Below are 21293 nucleotides of genomic sequence, written 5' to 3' on the forward strand. Positions count from 1 at the left end.
AGGATGAAACTCAGAGCAACTCTGCTGCGCACTATTCCGGGATGCTTGGAGGAGAAGTTGATTCACCTCTCCTACTAATCGGGATAAAAAGGGTTTGTTGCTGTCTCTGAGGGACCGGATGAGAGGACGTACTCTGTGACCAAGCCATTTTCTGTGAGAAGAGGCGCTTAGCCCCCACAGAGTTGCTAGACGCCAGGCGGAGGAAGGCGAGGCGCCCCTCAACCGAGAGGCGCGCGGGTCTCCTGCTCCCTGGCGGCCTGGGGGCGGGGCCTCCAGCCACGCCCCCTCTCCGCCTTCTGATTGGTTCCTTCGAAACAGGCGGCGGCGAACCGCTGCGAAGCTCGAGGCGGAGGCAGCGGCGGAGGCGGAGGCGGCGGCGGCGGCGGTTGGGCAGGGGCGTGCCGGTGAGGCACGGGCGTGCTGGCCAGGCACAGATTGAGGGAAATGTCGCCCCACGGGGAGCAGTGACCCTCCTGCGCCTGGGCGGGTGAGTACTTCCCTGTTTGCCTTCTCTTTCCTCGCGAACTCTTACTTGCCTTCTCGGGGCTGCCGCGCCTCAGCTTGCGCTCGAGGAGCACCCAGCGCTCCGCGGAGGGGAAGCGGTGGTTCAGTTGGGGCCCAGAGCTGCGGGATCCAAGACGCTGTGCGACTGGCCCGCTGAGGGAGTCTCGTGCTCTGATTGGTCCCCGGGGCCGTCAAGGTGAAGTTATGCCTGCCTTCCCATGCTCACCCGGGTGCGGTGCGAGGGGCCACAGGTGTGCTGGGGCGGGGGACGGCAGGTGTGGGTGTGCTAGGTTAGGGGAGAGGTAGCGACCCGCTGCCGCTCTGCTTTAGAATCCAAGGAGGGATCAGAGCCTGAAGCTAGTTTAGTCTCTCCAGGGGCACCTTCATTTCCAAGCACCTAGCACATATAGGGTCACTTGATTCCTTAGTGTCTCCCTCAGGAAGAAGTGATGAAGTCACTGACCTTGGAAGGAGAATGACACATAGTCATTTTGCACTCTGGAGGAGTTTACAGTTTCTTCCCTATTTGTTCCCTCCAGTCGTTGCAAGGCCCATGTCGCCGAATAACTGGAGACTCTGCTCGATGCTTTCCCCATCCGCACGTCTTGGTTTGAAAGGCTGCGTTACGGGGAGGTTTGTAGATTGCCTTGGAAGTCGGAGGAAAGTTTTGGAGGGAGTGCTTGACCATGCAGTCATTCCTGGTTCCTAACTAATCTTTTCGAACCACGGGATTGAGTATTATGGATTTAGAGTGCTTTGTGGTACGTCTGGTGAAGTTGAGTCGTTATTAAGTGAAGAATTTTTTTTTTTTTTTTTTTTTTTGCAGGCTCAGTCTAGGTCAGAGTTTGGGTTTTGCTTCGTTTGTGTGGAGAGTACTCATACCTAACTCTCTCAGAAGATAAGCAGTTTGTGAACTGCTGTCTGATCACCTCACTTGGGGCTTAAATAATTAGGAATTGGAATTCTCACCACCTCAGATTCCCTTTGGGAGGAGACTGGAATGGATTTGAATGAAAAAGTGGAAACTGGTGATAGTCGTCTGGTGTAGAATCCTGATACATGTTGCCTGTCTGACTCATCTCTTTTAAAAACTCATTAAAAACCAACAGATTTGGAATAGTGAGTGTCTCTGCTATTTTGATATTAATGAATTATAAGTAATATTTCTTTTTGTAGCAGAGTTTCTAAATATGGGGGCTCTGAAGTCACACTTTTCTATGTGTGTGACCCTAGGCAAGTTACTTAATCTTTCTAAGCCTAGATTTCATACTGTGCAAACGAAGGTTAATAATAAATAGTTCCTACCTTATTGATGTGAAGGTCGTGTGAAGATCAAGTGAAATAATTCATAGTACAGTGCCTGACACATAGCTTGTATTATTTCTATGCTGTTTAATTTGGATTAAACGTTTCAAGCTATCCCCAAAGGTGAAGGCAGTGCCAGAGGTCGTGGTAGCTATCATTCATTGATTAAGTTAGTCCATGTAAAGCACTTAAAATTATTTCTGGCACATACTAAACACTTACTATTTATCACGCATTATTACCTAGAATGTGTCAGGTACTGTTCTAGGTGCTTTACTTATATTATTGTTAAACCTCTTAATAATCCTGCAGTCTCCTTGTTATTTTCTCCATGTTATAGATTAAACTGAAGCTCAGAGAAAGGAATTAAGCTACTAAGGTCCACCCAGAATTCAGTCTAGACTGTCTCCAGTGTCCAGCCTCTTTTTTTTTTTTTAAATCACACTACTCTTGCATTTATATTCCCAGCTATAAGCAACTTCTCTGCAGAGTTGTTTGTATGGCCCAGGTTCACTTCTGCTGTGGATATCAGTTTATTTTGAATACTTCATTAAAAAATAGTGAGAAGTAACTTGTGATGGTAAATCAAAGTGTGTGATAAGGGAATAATGTCAACAGTATACCTGCTATTATACTAAAAAACTAAATGAATCCAGTGATGTTTGGATGATTGGTCAGTTCAGAAGTAATGTTTCCTAATTTATATTTTCCCATTTAGTTTTTGCTCATTTACTGTACTTTTTACTAAGCAGCACTCTTTTTTTTGTCTTTCCTGTCAATCTCAATTTAAGTTTGGAGATAAGAATGAAAGTTCAGTTATTTCAATAAGTTTTTTCAATCTGGCTGTTGAGGAAAGTAAGGGATTAAGGTTAATGTGTATTGTTATGTTTTGCTTTCTAACAGTAACATGGCTGTGTATGTATGTCTGTGTGTGTGTGTTTTACTTTCTTCCTATTATTTGTTGCTTCCTATACTTTGATATCAGATATACCTTTACATCCTTAATGAACCATGCAGTGTACATAGAATTTGAGAGACCAGGAAACTTCAGTCTGTCAGTCTGTTGTCTCACTTTGAATTTCCCTATTTTAGTTGAAATGTAACTGCCATAGAGAAATGCCTAAGGAGTAATGTTTATAGGATGCAGGCAATAATTATAATTGTATCTCTTTAGTGTTTCTCCTTCTAAAAACTCAAAGTTTTCTCATGTTATTACGTTGTTACAGAGTAGGTGGTTTTAACAGAATGTTGCCATGTATTTCATAAGTGAATTACTAATGTACAAAGACCTAGAATGTATGAAATGTAGCAGAGACATTAAATGCAGTTTTGTTTTTGCTGCTGAAAGTGTCATGGGGATTTACAGTATTAAAACCATCAGTCATATGTTAGATATTGCTGAAGTGATGATAGAGACTTCTGCCTACCTTCACAAAACATAAACTTTTTTGTAACAAAGTATAAGCTATGGTGAAGGACTCACTTTATATGGAATTTTAAACATTATGACTTTTGTTTTCCCTTGATGGATGACTTGTTAATATTTTTGATCCCCAAAATAAAATTTGGCCTTGAAAAAAATTATTTAACTTTGTTCAGGAGTTTTTCTTTTTCACACACACACACACACACACACACACACAGAGTTTGGAAAACACTGTGATCCCAGTAACATACTTAAATACTGTACTGCAGATTGCTTTTGGTTGCATGACATACAATAGACATCTCTTCATATCAGTACATACAGCTCTTATTCTTTTAAGAAGCTGAATGAATCCACTGAATGAATGTCCTGTAAGTTATTTTAGAGGTTTCCTGTTAATAGACACTTAACGTTGTTTTTACATTTCTTTTTTACTGTATATGTATGTTTTACAGAGTCTTTTAGTCTGTCATATATAAAGGCAAATGGATTTTAAGTTTTTTAAAAAATTTTTGCATCCCACAAAATTTTATGACAAACTAATAATTCTGTCTAATACAAAATTAAGTTATTCAGGTTGGATCTCTGCCAAACATTGCAAAAGGAAATTTTCAAATAAAAAAGTAAAGACTCCCAACAAATGAAGAGCCTTTATATTTTGCAGATAGCATGTGATGTTTTATTACGTAGTAAGAATATTATTTCTTTTAAAAATCTTCATCTGCTTTGGAAGCTACCTTTACCTTAAAGGAATATACCACATATTTATTTCATTATTGTTTCATATTTCCTTTAGTAATAAATACAACACTTATTGTTTAGGAGTAATTCCAGGGCTAAATTTAGCACTGAGTTCTACATACAAGTGGAAGAGATGGAGAAGTTTACCCCCTTACGAATCTTATTTTATTTTTAAGTATAGAGTACAGCAAAATAGAAGCCTATATTGCTATACAACCTAAACAGGGAGGAGGTTCACGGAGGCTTTTTAGAGCAGTTGAATCTGAAGGGTAGGTAGGAGTGAGTCTGAAAGAGAGGAGGAAGGGGAGCGTTCCATGTAGACGGATCACAGAGATGAGAAAGCAGCGTGCTCCACGGGCCAAAAGAAGTTTAACATGGCTGGAGTGTAAGGGTCAGAGGTGGCCGAGGGGATCCTATAAGGCTTTGATGGCTTCCTTAAGGAGTTTAGGCTTTATCCTGAAGGCAGTGGAGAGCCATTAAGGGTTTTAAGCGGGGAAGTAGTAACATCCTTAGATGGGAGTTTGTGAAGGCTCACTCTGGCTGCAGTACATGAAGAACAGGTTGGAGGCATGAAAGGGTAGAGAGAGGGCGGCTGGTTGGAGGCTGTTTCAGTAAATCTGGAAAAGGATGGTAGTGGCTTGAACTAAAGGAGTGGCCATAGGTATTGAAGAGAAAATGTAAAGGTAGAAACAAAGAGATGTGGCCATTGATTGTTCTAGCTGAGGTAGGGTAGGAGCCTGGGGCGGAGCTGTGAGAGAGGAAGGAGTCTGCATGACCTGGAACTGGGTGAGTGTGGGTGCTGTTCCCTGAGACAGTAAACGCTAGGAGCCTTTGTAATTATTTAAATTAATGAGTGGATGAATGATCTCAGATGTACAAAGGCAGGGCCATTGTTGATGATGATAGCACACACACAGCACTCACAATGGCTTTTACCTGTAAATTTTGCATATTTTTTTTTTAAGTGTACTACATACAACTGGTGCCCTTTATTCGTTGCTTCAGTGCATTGGCCTTGCTACGTCTTCTAACCATGTTTGGATACATATCGCTTTCTCTAGGTCAAATGTCTTGACCCTTTGGGAATATCTTCCTTTCTTTGCTTAAGATGTGTATTAGTTTCCTATTACTGCTAGAACAAATAACCGCAAACTTAGTCGTTTAAAACAACATAAATGTATTTTACAGTTGGGAGGTCAAAATTCAGAAACGAGCTGAAAAAAAGAAAAAGGCGTTAGTAGGGCTGCATTCATTTTAAGGGTTCGGGGTGGGGGTGGGTAATTCTTTTCTTCCCCTTTTCCAGCCTCTTGCGGGCACCTGCATTTCCTGGCTCCCTCCTCTCAAAGCCAGCAGTGTAACAGCTCCAGCCTCTCTCTTTCTCTGCCTCTTGTATCATGACATCTCTTTCTCTCTCTCTGTTGCTCTTCTCACATCCCCTTCTCTGGCTGTGACCTTTCTGCATCCCTCTTATAAGGACTCTGGTGATTACATTGGGCTCACCAGGATAATCTCCCATCTCCTTAGGCCCTTAGTTTACTCAATTGGCAAGATCCATTTTGCCCACGAAGGCAGTATATTCACAGGTTTTGGGGTTTAGTACATAGACATCTTGGGGACCATTATGTGGTTTACCACAATGGAATTTATTTAAAAGCTGTAATAAAAATGTACCTGTCCAGTAGGGCAACCATATGAATTCCTGAGTAGCACATTGCTCCCAGAGTCCTCGCGCACTTGCACAGCTGTTCTGTCCCGTTCCTTTGGACCCTCTGCCAAATACACCAGTTTTAGTCATTTTTTTCTTAGTGACTCCTCTGGTATATCAGGCAGCTCACTTAACCTGCTGGTACCTTGACTAGTGACCACTCCACATATTTCAACTTGGACATGTTTGGTGAGAGGCAAAATTATTTATCGGGTCACATAATAAATAAAAGTGAAAAATAATAAATAATACCCCAAAAATGTCTCCTGTCAGACATGCGTCTGCTGTATGGCTGTTTCCAAGCTTTGCTGACACATTTCACCTACCTGGTTTTTCCTAGAGATGTTCACATATCTCCCACCAGAAGTGTTTCCTAAACTTTCAGCTTGACTGCTTCTCTCAACACTACTTCCAACAGCAGTCCAGGAACTTATAATATACTTGGTCAAGCAATGTACAGAAACAACGAAAAAATAGTATAAAGCACTGTAAGGACAGGTAGTTGGGAGAAATGCTGTGTGAATTCAAGAGCCACAGATATAGGCAGAATTAATTCAGGCCAATCAGGAAGGGCTCCTGGGAGGAGGTAAATCAGAAGAGTTGTAAACCTGGATTAGTCGAGGTGAGGACTCTATCTCCTTTGCTGACTCTTTCTCTCGTGTCTAAATGTTGGTTTTTTCCAGGACTTGTTCCTAGATCCTTGTCACTGCTTTCTCCATTTCTTTCTCGGATGATCTCATTCTTTCCAGTAGTTTTGTCCCCCAAGGATTGCTGGCAATTTCTATCTCCTCCTGAACTTTCTTCTTAGCTTTAGATTAGTATTTCCAACTGCCAACCTGACATTTCCGCTTGAATGTCTTTAAAGGCTTCTCAAATTAGACATGACCAAAACATAGCGCTTTTGCCCTGTCTCTGCTGGGTTCCCTGCTTCAGTCTGTTCAGACTGCCATCATCTTCATCACAGTAAACGCTGCCACTATCCATTTGCTCAACTGCTTAAGCCAGAAACCCAAGAGTTGTTCCTGACACTTCACTCTGCCCTTACCTCCCTTGCCTTCACCCTCCATCTCTAACCATTATCGAGTCTTGATTCTAACTCCAAAATAGATGTCAAATCCATCCACTTTTCTCCAGTGGATACTTGTCAGCATCCCTGCCCAGTCACCATCATTGGTCACTGAACTGCTACAGTAGATCCCCTCCTCTTCCCCTTCCAGCCTGCTCTCCATCTCATTTCCTTTGTGCTCAGTTTCCTTTGCTCTCACTGTTCCTACCCCTCTATGCTTCTCCTTCTCTCAGTGTTTCTGCTAATTCTGTTTCCCACTTCTCTACCCACCTCTCCTTCTTTTTTCTTCCCCCTTTCTCTGTTAAACCCATCACTATTTCACTCCCATGTTTCTCTCTCCCCCTCAGGGAGCTCTGTTAAACTATGAAATACATTATGTCTCTCCCTTGGTTAAAACTCTTCCATGGCTTCCCACTGCAATTAGACTAAAATCTACTTTCCTCAGTATGGCGTCACGTGGTGGGGCTACTGCCTGACTTTCCAACCCTATCCTAAGCCACACGTGCTCCACGCTTCAGCCATACTGGCTTCTTTCAGTCCTCAGAATGCGCCAAATTCTCTCGCTCTCTGTATAGGGTCTTTGCAAAAATTATTCTCTATGCATAGAACTCTTCCCTATCTCTCTCCCTGGCTAATTCCCACCATTCTTCAAGTTCATGTTTTTCCTCCAGCAAAACCATTTCTAAATCACTCAATCAAAGTCTTAAAGTAGGCCCCTGCTGTCTCTCTCTGTTTTTTCTTTCAAACCAATTACCATGATTTAACCTTGTGTATTCACTACATACACAAATGAATGTAGTAGCTCCATGAGAGCATCACGTCTGTTATGTTCATCACTGCGTCTGTTGCCTGCGGTGCCCAATTTAATAAAGGGTGTGAATAAATGATTGTTTAATAAATGAAGGAGTGGACACCGCTTGGACAAATATATAGATTGAACAGTGATAGAGTCACAGAAATGAGTGAAACCAAGAGTGGATGGTGAGGAGACAGCCTGAATGGAGCAAAGGACCTATGTGTGACACAGTCCTTAAGACTTATTCTAGCAAGAGACTTCTATGTCACAAATTCATATTTGAGTATGGATGTTGGTATTTTAAAGTTTTTATGTTCACTTATAACCGTATTTATTTTAATGTTAGTAAAAGAAGCTTTTCAAATTACATTTAATGATTTCTCAGTATCAGCTTTGTTTTCTTACCTTTTTAATTTGATGAATTATGTTAAATGAACTATAATTATGTCCTATCATAGTATCATCATAACAACTCATTTGTTAAGTGCTAGCTATGTGTCAGGCACTTTATTTGTATCACCTCATTTAATCTTTACAACAAGCAGATAAGGGAGGTGGTGGTATCCCATTTTACAAATGAGAACACAGGAGGCTCAGAGAAGTGAACTATCCCAAGATCATCTGGAACTCAAAAGCAGATGGGTCTGCTACTTTCTGCTATTCCAGTGGTGCCTTTATGGTGATTTATTTTAGTATACATTAAAAAATATGAAATATGTTTGGTATGGATACAGCATTTCTATTTTTTCTTCCAGGCAATTAGGAAATATTTAACTCAAAATTTTAAAGCTGAGAAAGTTGTTTTTTATTCCCCTGAACAAATCAGGATATCTTTAACTATTCTTCTAAATGAAACATTAAAAATGATGAAATGTTTTTTTGACACACAGAAGGGCGTACAGACCAGTATAGTAATACCTGTGTTCTCACCACTTATCTTGAACTAAAATCTTACTGGCACAGTTGAAAGGCCTCTGTGCATTCCATCCCAATCTCATCTCCCTCCCCTCCTCAGCAGTAACCACGGTGCCAACCTGGGCATGTATCATATCCCTGCAGCTTATGTGTCTTGGCAGTAATCTGTCGGCTGGGTGCTGAATGTATATGTGTTGCAGTGGCAGTTAATGTTATTATTTTTCTGAGGAAACTTACTTTATTTCTTTGCTTTTTTGCCATTCTTTTCCAAATCGGCCCCCAATTTGTACCAGGACTGAGACATACCACCTTGTGCTCTCCCCACCGTATTTTATAATGTGAGTGAAGACTTAAAATATACTCAGTTTCATAGCCTACAGCTGTGGAACAACGGAGCAGCTCCATGGGCTGGCATTTTTTTCCCATCATGATCTGAAGTCAAACTGGTATGAAGGGCCTTACCATAAATAATCTTGAGGACCTCATGGCTGAAACTGTTTCTAAGTGGACTAGGGCCAAATTCTGTTTAAATTTCAGGTGGATAAGTGCACTCTGTGCTTCTAACACTTTCTCCAGATTAAAAAAATTAAGTATAGTTATTCACTTGTGATCTCTGCATAAGCTGTTTGTCTTGTTAAAGCAGGGTTAGCGAATAGTTTGGACTTGGTCATTTGAGAGCTCTTTTTTTTGCCCACATCCAAGGGAAAAGACTTCCTCAAGATGGCACAGCAGTCTTCTCCAAAAAGACAGACAAAAACAGAAACCAAAAAAAAGCCAATAAATTGCTAATCAAGATGCAGATCCAGAAATGAAGAGTTGCTGACTCAGTATAATTGGTTTATGTGGAAAAAAAAATGTAGAGACTGAGACTTTTAGGGAAAGATAGATAAGAGGAAAGCAGGTAATAAACTGAGTAAGAAGCAAGAATTGGGATTGTGATGCAGATTGGGGCCTGGGCTAACTGTAGACAAGAAGCTGCTTTGGGGATTCAATGCTTGAGACAAAAATGATTTGGAAAGAGAATAGTGAATGACTAGAAGTATGAATAACTGGCTCTTAGGATCTGGAACACAGTAAATACTCAGGAGTTAGTGATGATTCACTGATACAATCTCATCAGTTTATAAAAGTTTTACAATAAAAGCATATATTTGTATACCTGATAGTTTTTCACATATGAAGATATATTTTAACTTATCTGAGTACCATTTATTAAATAACTTCTTTTTAAAGGTAATCCAGATGGTTATCATTTTGTTATCTTTTTTTTTTTTTTCTTGCGGTACACGGGCCTCACTGTTGTGGCCTCTCCCGTTGCGGAGCACAGGCTCTGGACGCGCAGGCTCAGCGGCCATGGCTCACGGGTCCAGCTGCTCCACGGCATGTGGGATCTTCCCGGACCGGGGCACGAACCCGCGTCCCCTGCATCGGCAGGCGGACTCTCAACCGCTGCGCCACCAGGGAAGCCCCATTTTGTTATCTTTAAAGTAGTTCTTTCTATTACATAAGAATGATGTGGGGGAAGACATATATATATATATATATATATATATATATATATATATATATATATAAAAAATAGATTCTTTGCTAAAGTTCAGTGATTGAAGGTTGGGCACAAATTCTTCATTTCTTTCATAAAACTAATTTTGTTGAATTTTCCATAAAAAGTTCAACTACTAAACATTCTTGTGATAGCTTCTTTGTGACTGTGTCACTGTTCTTGATTTGCACACGCCTTATAATTCAGGCCTCCTTTTGTTTGGGGTTGGCAGTTCCAGCTGTTCAAGCTCTTGTCTGATTATGTGGGACTCCTTATTTTAATGGGAGCAGCTTCTTTGCTGTATTTTTAAAAAATGGTCTCAGAACCTTCTTACTGTGGATCTTTGTTAGGGACAAAGGATTATTTATGCTAAAGGAAAACGTATTCCCCACTGAGTTAGCTCGTGGGAAGCATAACAAACTCATTAGTAATGCTCAATTGTACTTTGGCCTTTTGCTGGGGTAGAGAGAAGGAAAAATGACATCAAGGACATTCTGCTGTCCTTTGCCTTCTTGCAAAGACAATGTGATGTGTAACAGACTTTTCAGTTAGGTTTAGCTCCAGTTCAGCTTTGGTACTGGAAGAAATGTTCCTGAGAGGAAAGTGGGATGTGTAGTTGGCACTGTACCTGAGGTATGTTTGGTATAACTTAGGAGAGAAAGTAACTTTTCCTTGGAAACTGATAGCCTTATAAACCATTTTCTATTTTTTCTTAGAATGTTTTAATGGTGGTTTACAATAAAAAATAGACTAGTATATTATGCTGCTATAAGCAGTCTAAAATCCTAGGTTTTATATAGTCTATTATTCTGAGTGTTTTCAAACTCTTCACTTTCTTTCCTCTGAAAATACATTAAAGAATTGTATTAATCCAACTTAAAGTTGTGTGTTTTTTTCTTGTATGTTTCAAGAATAGTCCTTTAGAGTTCAAATTGCTTTTTTTTTTTTTTTTTTGATCTTTAGCACCTCATGGAGAAAATAACTTATGGAAAATTATTACCTTGTCATCTGGTGGAAGAAGCTTATGGTTAAACTGGAGAATTTATACAAAGTTTGGATGAACTTACCTTTTTGTAAAGATCAGATGAGAGATACTTGACTTTCAATATCAGTTTTTGTGATATTTGTATTTACATTATATTTACAGTGTGTTTACAGGGGAAAATTCTGGAGCACTTTTAATGTAAGCTAAGTTTTATTGTTAGTTTTATTTTACTAGTCAGATGCTTCAAGAATTACTTTGATATTAGTGCCAGAAACTACATATTAAAGTGTGTTTCAGATTTTCCTCTTTCAAATGAGGAGTACTTTTATGAAGTAAGAAACTAGGAGTATGATTGCCTTCTCCTATGGTCAAATTATTCCAAATAGAAAAGTATTAGGTTTTCAGTCAGATAGGAGAATAAAGCAGATTCCTTGAAATTTGAGGGCTTGGGGGAGTAGGAAAGCTACCATTGTCTGCATATTAATGTTTTGTTTTATTTTCAGAGCAGCAATATCATTTCAGCATAGATGACCATGCTGCCTGCAATACAAGTAAGTGGTTTTCTTGGGAAAATATATATTTAAGTTAATGAGATTAATATAATAAAATTACAATCGTTAGAAAAAAACTAAAATTATCACAAAAATTTTCTATTTTACTGGTTTTTTAAGCATCAAATTTAATAACAGGAATACTATATTTTCACTTTCTAGTTCTGACAAGACTTTAATATTAAGCTTTCATTTATACTGCGTATTTGTAAGAATCAAAAATATCTTGGGATTGGTGGGTTCATCGTATTTGTACTACCCTGGGAAAAGAATTGGAATAGTTTGTGATTTTCTTCTCATTACAATTTAGTATATGTTTGTAGTTAAAAGAGCTTTGAATGAAAACAAATATAAATTCTTAATTTTAGATAATTGTACATGTGCCCTGTAATGCCTGTAAATAATGTGGCATTAAAACTTAAAATTTAAAGAGCAGTTTATTTTGTTAGTTTTTTGGTGAGGGGAAGCAAGATGGAGGTAATAAGACAAACCAGAATATTCTTACATTTGAATGATTTCCAGAGTTGGTATTTATTCTTAGATCCTTTAAAAGTTTTCTTTCTTTTGACATAAGTAGCACATGACTGAATTTTAACTTAAAGATAAAAATCACCTTGAAGGTCTACCTAGGAAGATGTAAGCAGCTGATAATAAAATTTGCCTTTGAAAGTGAGAATTTTAGAGTCAGTCAGATTTTGTGTCTGATTTTTGTTCTGCCACTCTGCTTGTGAGATCCTGGCCAGTTATTTTACCTCTCTGAGTCCCTGCCTGCTCCCTCGCCTCTGAGGTGAGGATTATAGCACATATTTTTCAGGGTAGCTGTGAGGAATCAATGACATAACATGAGCCAGGTGCCTCCTGGAATGTGTTGTTACATAGTAGGCACTTCTGAACTTTGGTTGTATCATTGGTACAACAAAATTATCCGGATGTAAAGCTGGAGATTATAACTGTGTCATGAAATTTTCTTTTTTAAATTAAGAAAGAAGGCTTATCAAGATAGCAGTGTGTGATAGCCTAGGGAAGATAACATTTATAAAATTGTTAAGAACAATTTTGAATGGGATGCTGCTTTCTCCCTCCTATGCTGTGCAGCTATATCCTCCTACTCTACTAATAAAGAGTTCTTTTGTACTGATTTCCTTTGGGGACTTGGGAGTTCATGGCAGTCTCCTAAAAGGTCTTATTCTTCCCCTTTGGGTCCTCTCCAATCCACATTGAGTATGCTCAGAACTCCTTATTTCTCAAAACCATTTTTTATCTGATTACTTCTATTCATCTCTTTTTATCCAAGTCTCAGAAATGTCATCAGTTTCGTGTTGATTATATTTTCTCTACTCCTTATAAAGTGCTTTTTATCATTGCCACATTGACCATGTTTTTCTCATTTCTTTCCTAATGGCCATTAATACTTTCTTAAATTGGTGATTTTTTTTCATAGTGTTGTCTTATAGTTCCATGAACCCGTCTCTGACCTAGATTCCACAGATCTGTCCCTATTGATTCTTCTCCAAGAGTACTCTTGACATCCCTCATGGAAGTTTTTGCTTCTCTCCCTGGTGAATGTGAGAACTTCCTCGGATTTTCACCTCTTTGCTAATTAGGCTTCATTTTTCATAAGTGCCTTGCAGAGAGGAGACACCCAGTAGATAGCTGGTTTCTTGTTCATTTAATCCATGAAGGTCTTCCTTGCTCCTTTTTAATGTCCCTGATTCTGATTAGTAAATAAACTTACAGTCTAAAAATCAATGAACTAGATAGTTCCTAACCTCTTTTGGGTGACAGACCCTTTCCAGAATCTAACAGAAACTATGAACGAACTCTCTCTGGGAAAAGGCCCATTTGTACATAGGCCTAAATTTTTGCCTAAATGTAAGTTAAGCTTATATACTGATTCAGGTTCTTCTGTAGACTGCCTATGGTTAGGAATCTCTGCAATATGACAGCTTTCAGCATGATTGAGAACAATCTTTATACTTGCAGGTTTTGTTATTAACATCTAGCTTTTAACAACATTAATATGCTACTGACTAGCCCAGGTTTTTATAGTTTTCTGCTTGCAGTAATAGGAAAATTCTAGTACTCTTCTCCCTAATGTGGCAAGAACTTAGAATGACTTTTGTTAATTTTAGCTTCTCCATTTTCATACATGATACTTTCAAAACCACCTTCCTAGATACTGTACATCTTTCCTTGACAAACATTTGCATCTTCTCTGCTTTATGTCAGCTCAGCCAAATGGTTAAAGGACAAATAACATTCTGTTGACTGTAAAATACCATTTATTTTAAGATGCATCTTGATTTTGATAGTACAAAGAGTCATTTGCTAGTATCTGTTCCTCAAGTATTCAGTTAATACTTTTGACTGCCTGTCATGAGGTAGGTCTTATAGTGAGTCCTGGGATTATAGAAGCAAGACATGCTTATGAAGGGAAGATTTAGATATTGTATCTTTACTATACTCCCTTTGAAGTAATTCTAAGAGAATTTGGGGAAATAACATCTTGTTTTTTTCCAAAAACTTTATGGGATCCTCATGTATTTAGGAGTTCATTCCCCAATCTCTACCCTCAGTTTCTGAAATAATGCCCCTCAAATAACAATGTTTCTCTTAGTCTTTGGGTATTTTTATTAAGTTTTGCTACTCCTGCTTGCCTCTTATGGTATATATTCATTGTCTTTCTTTGCCTGTGAAATTTTTTAAAAACATGTTTATTTCTCATCATAGGAGATTGGAAGCAGCTCTTTTTTTTCCCTCTGTGTTTGTCTGGATTAACAATGGTGTTATGTCTTTTGATTTGGTATGGTAACACTTGCCTCAAATAAACCTCAATAAGTTTAATATATTTCAGGGGGGGAAATTATCTACATTGAAAAATCAAGAAAGAACTAGATTCACTTGGTATTACCTATACTTAAGCTTTTTTTTTTTTTTTTCTTTTTTTTGCGGTACGCGGGCCTCTCACTGTTGTGGCCTCTCCCGTTGCGGAGCACAGGCTCCCGACGCACAGGCTCAGCGGCCATGGCTCACGGGCCCAGCCACTCCGCGGCATGTGGGGTCCTGTCGGACCGGGGCACGAACCTGCGTCCCCTGCATTGGCAGGTGGACTCTCAACCACTGCGCCACCAGGGAAGCCCCTTATGCCTCTTTTTAAAAGAACTTTAAAAAATTTTATTTTAAAGCAATCACAAACTTGCAAAGTGCTTGTTAAGTGTAGAGCAGAGATATTTGTTTGCTGAACTGTTTTGAGAGTAGGTTGCAAATCTAATGTACGGTTACCTCTGGTACTTTAGTGCATTTATCACGTGCAAGGACTGCCTCCTATACAGCCACAATGAAATCATCAGAATCAGGATATTAGCGTTGGTACGGAACTACTATCTAATACTCTGACCACATCCAAGTATTTGTCAGTTGTCCCAATAATGTCCAGTTCAGAATCACCTGCTGCATTTAGTTGTCGTGCCCCTTAGTCTTTATCTGTATTTGCTTTCTTTAATGACCTTGACACTTTTGAGTATTACAGACCAATTATTTTGTAGACTGTCCCTCAATTTAGATTTGCCTGATGTTTTCTCATGGTTAGATTCAGGTTATGCATCACGGCAGGACTATCACAGAGGGCTGTTGTGTTGGCTCCTTGTATCCTGTCAGGTGCAGGTGATTTTGATTCATCCCATTGTTGATCATGTTCACCTGTGTCACTCGGTTAAGTTGCTGCCTGATGAGTTTCTCTACTGGGAAATTACTCTTTTTTTGTCTCTTTGTAGTAGGTATTTCTGGGGAAGTACTTTGAAAGTATATGGAAATCTCATTCCTCATCAAAATTCCAGTTTATTCATTTATTTATACCTATGTGGACTCAGAGTTGTCCATTTTATTCAGTGTGTTATAATCCACTTATATCATTATTTTGATGCTCAAATTCTTCTTGATTTAGCCAGCAGAAGTCCCTTCAAGCTGACTTCTGTGTCCTTTTGCATGTCCCCATCATTCTTTGAGCACTTCTTTGCTTTCTGGTAAAACTTACTCGATTCCAACACCATAGGGTTCATTCTAGTTTCCTCTCAGTCCATAGTTGTACCTCTTTTCTTTGGCAGTGAGAAACCTGGCTCCCATTTGATAAATCCCCGTGTATGTAACCCGTCTCCCTTTGTTGCTGCCACCCCTCCCTGTGTTGATGCCCTTCTCAGCTCAGTTGGGCTCTGACACCCTGCACTGGGATGTTCCCCCGTTGTCCCCAGCAGACACCCTCTTTATCCTGCTCAGGGTCTGATGCTGCACAGGGCTGTTGCCGTGTGTGGATGCCCTGTCACCTCACTCAAGCTCTGACCCTCCATTTCAAGCTGCCCTCCTGTGAGAACCCCTTTATCACTTCACTTGGGCTCTGATACCCCTTCCTGAGTTGAGATTTGACACAGTCTTTTCTCTAACTAATCTTATATTAAAAGTATAATTGCATTTCAAAATTTTGCAAGTGTTGGTTTGATAGCATGTTTATGTCAGTTTTTATTCTAAACCAGGGATTGACCAGGTAGTAAACATTTTTAGCTTAGTGAGTCAGTAGGCAGAATCAAAGCTATTATGTAGGTACTTACATAACTACCATTTTAAAATGTAAAAACCATTCTTAGCTTGTGGGCCATGCAAAATCAAGTGACAGACCAGATTATTTAGAATTTTTTTTTTTAGATAACATTGTTATTATGATTTAAAGCTTACAAAATGCCAACTATGCATTCATTCATTTATCCACTATTCAACAAATATTGTTAGGCCCAATGCTAGATTCTACAAAGATTTATCTTATAAGGCAGGTATTATTAATTCATTTTACCGCCAAGATGCTGATACTCTGGTCAAGTAACTTGTTAAACTTATGCAGCTAACAAGTGAAAGAAAAAAATTATTTGTTGACTTTCATCCCCTCGGTTTGATGGTAGAATCCATTCATTAATTAGGGATTCACTTACATTTATCACAGAATTGAATACGGAAAGTGTCTCAAGTAGTTTGCTTCTAGTTTATTAACTTTCTGTGAGCTGCTGCAGCTCTGTATGTGTGTATATTACATATGGTCTCTAGTTCATTATTTAAATATAAATGTTAGGCATGCTGACTTTTAACAGGGTTGCATCCATTCAGTTGGTTGGTGTTTTCTCTAGGTGTGGTTTGGAGAAGACCTGCCTCTAAGTCCACGGAGTCCTCTGACCCCCAGACATGGGCCAGGTTTGGCTGATGTTTGTCAGTATGATGAGTGGATAGCTGTGAGGCACGAAGCTACCCTGTTGCCCATGCAAGAAGATCTGTCAATCTGGCTATCTGGTTTATTAGGTAAGGCTTGCAGAGATGCTCAAAATTGTAATCTCTTATTCAGTAAATGTTTATTGAGAATCTTACTCTTTGTCAAGGCATGATAGTTCCAGAGGCTGGGGATTCTTTAGTGAAGGAAATATTTGATGTCCTTTTTCTCACCAAGCTTACATTCTAGTTGGGAAGATATTCTGATTCACCCTGACCCTCGGGGCTTGAATAGTAAGCAAGTTTGAGGCTTAATGGAAGAGGTCAGTAATAAGAGCTGTGAATAATCAACATTTTAATTGTTAATGTTAAAAAAATTTTTAAGTGTGTAGGTCTAATTTGGGGGTCTGTATTTTATTGATTTTTTTTTTCTCCTTAAACATGTGTAAGGCATGAGATTCTGGGTGGAATATATGCTGTACTTAAAATGATTGCTGTTTCTGAGGCTTTGAGGGGCAGAGGTATATGAAACCTAGGAGGAAATGTCAGCCTGGAGAATGCATGGCATCATATTTCTTTACTCAGAGGACATGAGTGCTCTGAACTTTCTCCCTAGAAAAAAATTCTCTTTTGAATAACAGAATTTCACGTAGCATTGTAAGGTTTTCGTGAAAAGGAATATATATGTATAAAGCTCATCTATGGTCTTTGAAGAGAATTAAAAATGCACTAAACACTCACTCTTATATCAGTTTGAAGATTTGGATAATTTCTTAAAAGTTTATTATGTAATAATGCTTCCAAATAAGGGATTTTAGAAGTGAAAAGTTGGTATTTTCTGAGTGCTTGTTACATTGTTATCTTTAATTTTTAAAATGCAACAAAGACCATCTTACTTATAGAGAATCTGTCTTGTGCAAGCAGTTGTAATGTACAGTGAATCAAAACTTAACCTTAATAGTGGATCTTGAAATATAAAACACTTTGGTGTTTTTAAGTGAAATAAAGTAGATGTCATTTATTTTTGCTATGCTTCTACACTACAGATATTTTTGTTTCAGTTGACTTTCTCTTAATTTGATATTATCTGCTGTTTTAACTGTACCTTTTAAGAGTGAATGCTCGGAGTCTGATCTAATATTTGTCTAGTGTTTCAGCTATAATCCGAATACATTTAATTAAACTTTAACCATATTGTTTGAATTTACTGTTTCTAGAAGGCTCTTAGCTTTGAAATATGTTTTTAGGTATTGAAGTTAAGGCAGAAAGGTTGTTGGAAGAACTTGATAATGGAGTACTGTTATGCCAACTGATTGATGTTCTTCAAAACACGGTGAAAACATGCAGCTCTGAAGAGCCAGTGGTAAGAAAATGTTTGACAGTAGTGATTTAATACCTTGGTACATATTGATTTGCTTATGTACATTTCTTATCTCTACAAGGTTATAAACTTCCAACGCAACTATATGTAAAATCTTGGATAATTTACTAAATCTTTTTGAGCATCTGAAAAAATATTCTCACTTGTAAAATGGAGATATTAACATTTGCCTTGTAGGATATATTTTCGAGGATTCAGCAACATTAAATGAGATAATATGTAGATAGTGGTTAGCTTATATAGATAATGCCTGGTGCATAGTAAATATCTAAATAGCTAGTTCTTCTTGAGAACAATAATAGTACCTTCCTTATAGGATTCCTGTGAGAGTTAAATGAAAAAAGAGGTTGTGATGGTTCCTGGCACACAGTTAAGAGCTATTATCATCATCTTTTTATTCTTTATATATTGTCTTCATGGTAAATTCATAAATATTGGTTGAATGAATAATACTTTTTTTAGACATTTTTCTACCGTTGACCCTGAAGTTGGGATTTGAAGTAGATAAGGTTTCCTCTCTTTTCATCAAATATGGGTATTTTCACTCATGGGATCTGGTGTCTGTGAGTGTGTATTCTAGACATTAACATAGTGCTGGTGGAAATATAAAGTAGTACCATCTTTCTTGGGGGACAATGGGTAACATATATCACATTGAAAATAAAACACATCCTTTGATATGTAACATAATTCTAATTCCAGGAATTTATTCTAAGGAAATAACCACAAATTCACAAAAACGACTGTGCAAAAAAAAATTAAGAACAACCTAAATGCTCATCAGTAGAGAAGTTGTTTAAAATTAATTATGGTACCTAAACAGAGTAGAATATTATGTATTCATTAGAAATGACTATTTTAATTTTTTTTTTTTTTTTTTTTTTTTTTTTTTTTTACCCCAAAAGATGCCTGCAACCTATCATTAAGTGTGCATGCACACATACACAAATCAGATTGCAGAATAGCCTGTTTATGTAGCATTCTGTAGGTACACATATACTTGTGTATGGAGATGTCTTACTGAAATGTGGATGAGAAGATTTCAGTTGATACTAACCATCTTTGTGTTTGGCGGTGTTGATTTTTTTTCCCTATATACAACTAGAAAAACTCACAAGGCTATTGTAATCCTAGAAAATAATAGCAACAGGAAGGAAACATAAGGAACTGGTAATAGTGTGGTTCTCTCCAGGGAGAGAAAGGAACTGAGGGGTAGTGGTAGGAGAAAGACTTATACTCTACTGTGCCCATTGCATTTTAAAAAATCATATGCATGAATTTCTTATTCAAGTAAAAATTTGAAACAAAACTAAAAACCCCTCAGCCGGGCTTCCCTGGTGGTGCAGTGGTTAAGAATGTGCCTGCTGGTGCAGGGGACGCAGGTTCGAGCCCTGGTCCAGGAAGATCCCACATGCTGCGGAGCAACTAAGCCTGTGTGCCACAACTACTGAACCTGCGCTCTAGAGCCCGCAAGCCACCACTGCTGAGCCCACATGCCACAAGTACTGAAGCCTGCACACCTAGAGCCTATGCTCTGCAACAAGAGAAGCCACTGCAATGCGAAGCCTGTGCGCCACAACAAAGAGTAGCCCCCACTCGCCACAACTAGAGAAAGCCCGCGCACAGCAATGAAGACCCAATGCAGCCAAAAAAAAAAAAAAGATGAATAATTTCTAAAAAAAAAAAGGAAAAACCCTCAGCCTCAGCAGGATTATCTGAATACTCTTGGTGTAGGAAATAAAAAAGAATTAGGATTCTGTAAAACTTAGCTTGTCAGTTTTCAAAGAACTTTAATTAAGAATGGGCTACTACTTCCTTGTTTGAAAGTCTCCTCAAGAACTCAGAACCATATTTATGAATCTGCAAATAAGGAAGTAAGCAAAATTGAGACTGTGTAAACCTTTAACATAGCAATAATTCTGTATTTGTATTGAACTGTGTTTGGAGAGATATACTATAAAGATGTGCTTTGGAATTATTAGACTGTCATTTTTTATCTTAACTAAGACTCTCATGTCATTTTAAAAAGAAAGGTTAGAGATGCGTGATCCTACTGCTAATTTTGACCTGACTGTTTTCCTAGGAATCATTTTCTAGAATATGCTTAATGAAAAGCAAAATAAAATGATTTTTGAAGGTGCCTTTTTCCTCTAGTGCTATGCACTTTTTAGTTACATTCAATGCACTGAACATTTATTTAGTAATATTAAAATGGATATTTAATGAAAATATCCTTGATGCATGTTTGAAATAATTCTTTTGTCTTTTCCAGAATTTTCCAATGAGAAAAGTGCCCTGTAAGAAAGATGCTGCATCAGGTTCGTTCTTTGCTAGAGACAATACTGCGAACTTCCTCCACTGGTGCAGGCACATTGGGGTTGATGAGACTTACCTCTTTGAATCTGAAGGTTTAGGTAAGTGTTGTTGTTGTGTTTAATGTTTATTAGGATATTTTTGTATGCCTCGCTTCTAATTTTTCTTTCCAAATAAGGACTCAAATGCCACATCTCATTTTACAAGATACATTTATACTCTAAATATATGTAAACAATTGGAGAATCAGATTCCAGATCAAATGTATGATAAAAGCTTTTCATTTATGTTTTAGATCCTATATATCTAGAATGGCCTGGACGTATTTTACTTCCTAAATGAGTTGGCTATGGGAAGGCTCTGGACTAATGCTTAACTAATTAATGTTTTTCATCAAGAAACTCTATCAAGTCTAAATTACTAGTAATTTCTCTTTAACTAGATAATTACAGAAACAACAGAAGGCCAAATGATGTATGTTCATGGTGTTTAGATTTACCTTGTAAACAGCAGCTGCCAATTTGGTTATCTAAATGGACTAATGCTTTTAAAAAGTCATGCTCTGAAGAATTATTGATGTATTTTCTCATTTCATTTAAGTCAACAGAAACATCTGTACAGTGACCAAAGTGAAAGCTATCTAAGTTTGAGACTGTCTATATATTTCCTCAAAGTATTTACGTGTGCACGCGTGTGCACGCTCACACACACACACACACACACACACAGAATTTATAATGTTTTGATAAGAGCAGTAGCATACCAAGGGCGGGGATCATGGGAATAGTATTCGGCCCTGGTAGAGAGAAGTATCTTGT

The 21293-nt window shown here is 38.3% G+C and overlaps 1 protein-coding gene across 2 annotated transcripts in view; it reads left to right on the forward strand.

The window, feature by feature from the left end:
• Window positions 1-21293, forward strand: part of GAS2L3 (growth arrest specific 2 like 3) — a 31506-nt gene continuing 10213 nt past the window's right edge. Inside the window, exons 1-5 of one of the 2 annotated variants that reach the window (XM_059081944.2) lie at window positions 1-487; window positions 11490-11537; window positions 16706-16874; window positions 18029-18144; window positions 20435-20576. In XM_059081944.2, the coding sequence (XP_058937927.1) occupies window positions 11514-11537; window positions 16706-16874; window positions 18029-18144; window positions 20435-20576 (451 nt within the window). In that variant the 5' untranslated portion in view covers window positions 1-487; window positions 11490-11513. Of the gene's footprint in view, window positions 488-10559; window positions 10635-11489; window positions 11538-16705; window positions 16875-18028; window positions 18145-20434; window positions 20577-21293 lie in introns of those variants that run through there. The other variant, XM_059081945.2, reaches the window with a different exon arrangement.

Source organism: Kogia breviceps, chromosome 12 (genome assembly GCF_026419965.1).
Source record: "Kogia breviceps isolate mKogBre1 chromosome 12, mKogBre1 haplotype 1, whole genome shotgun sequence".
NCBI classification, from domain to species: domain Eukaryota; kingdom Metazoa; phylum Chordata; class Mammalia; order Artiodactyla; family Physeteridae; genus Kogia; species Kogia breviceps.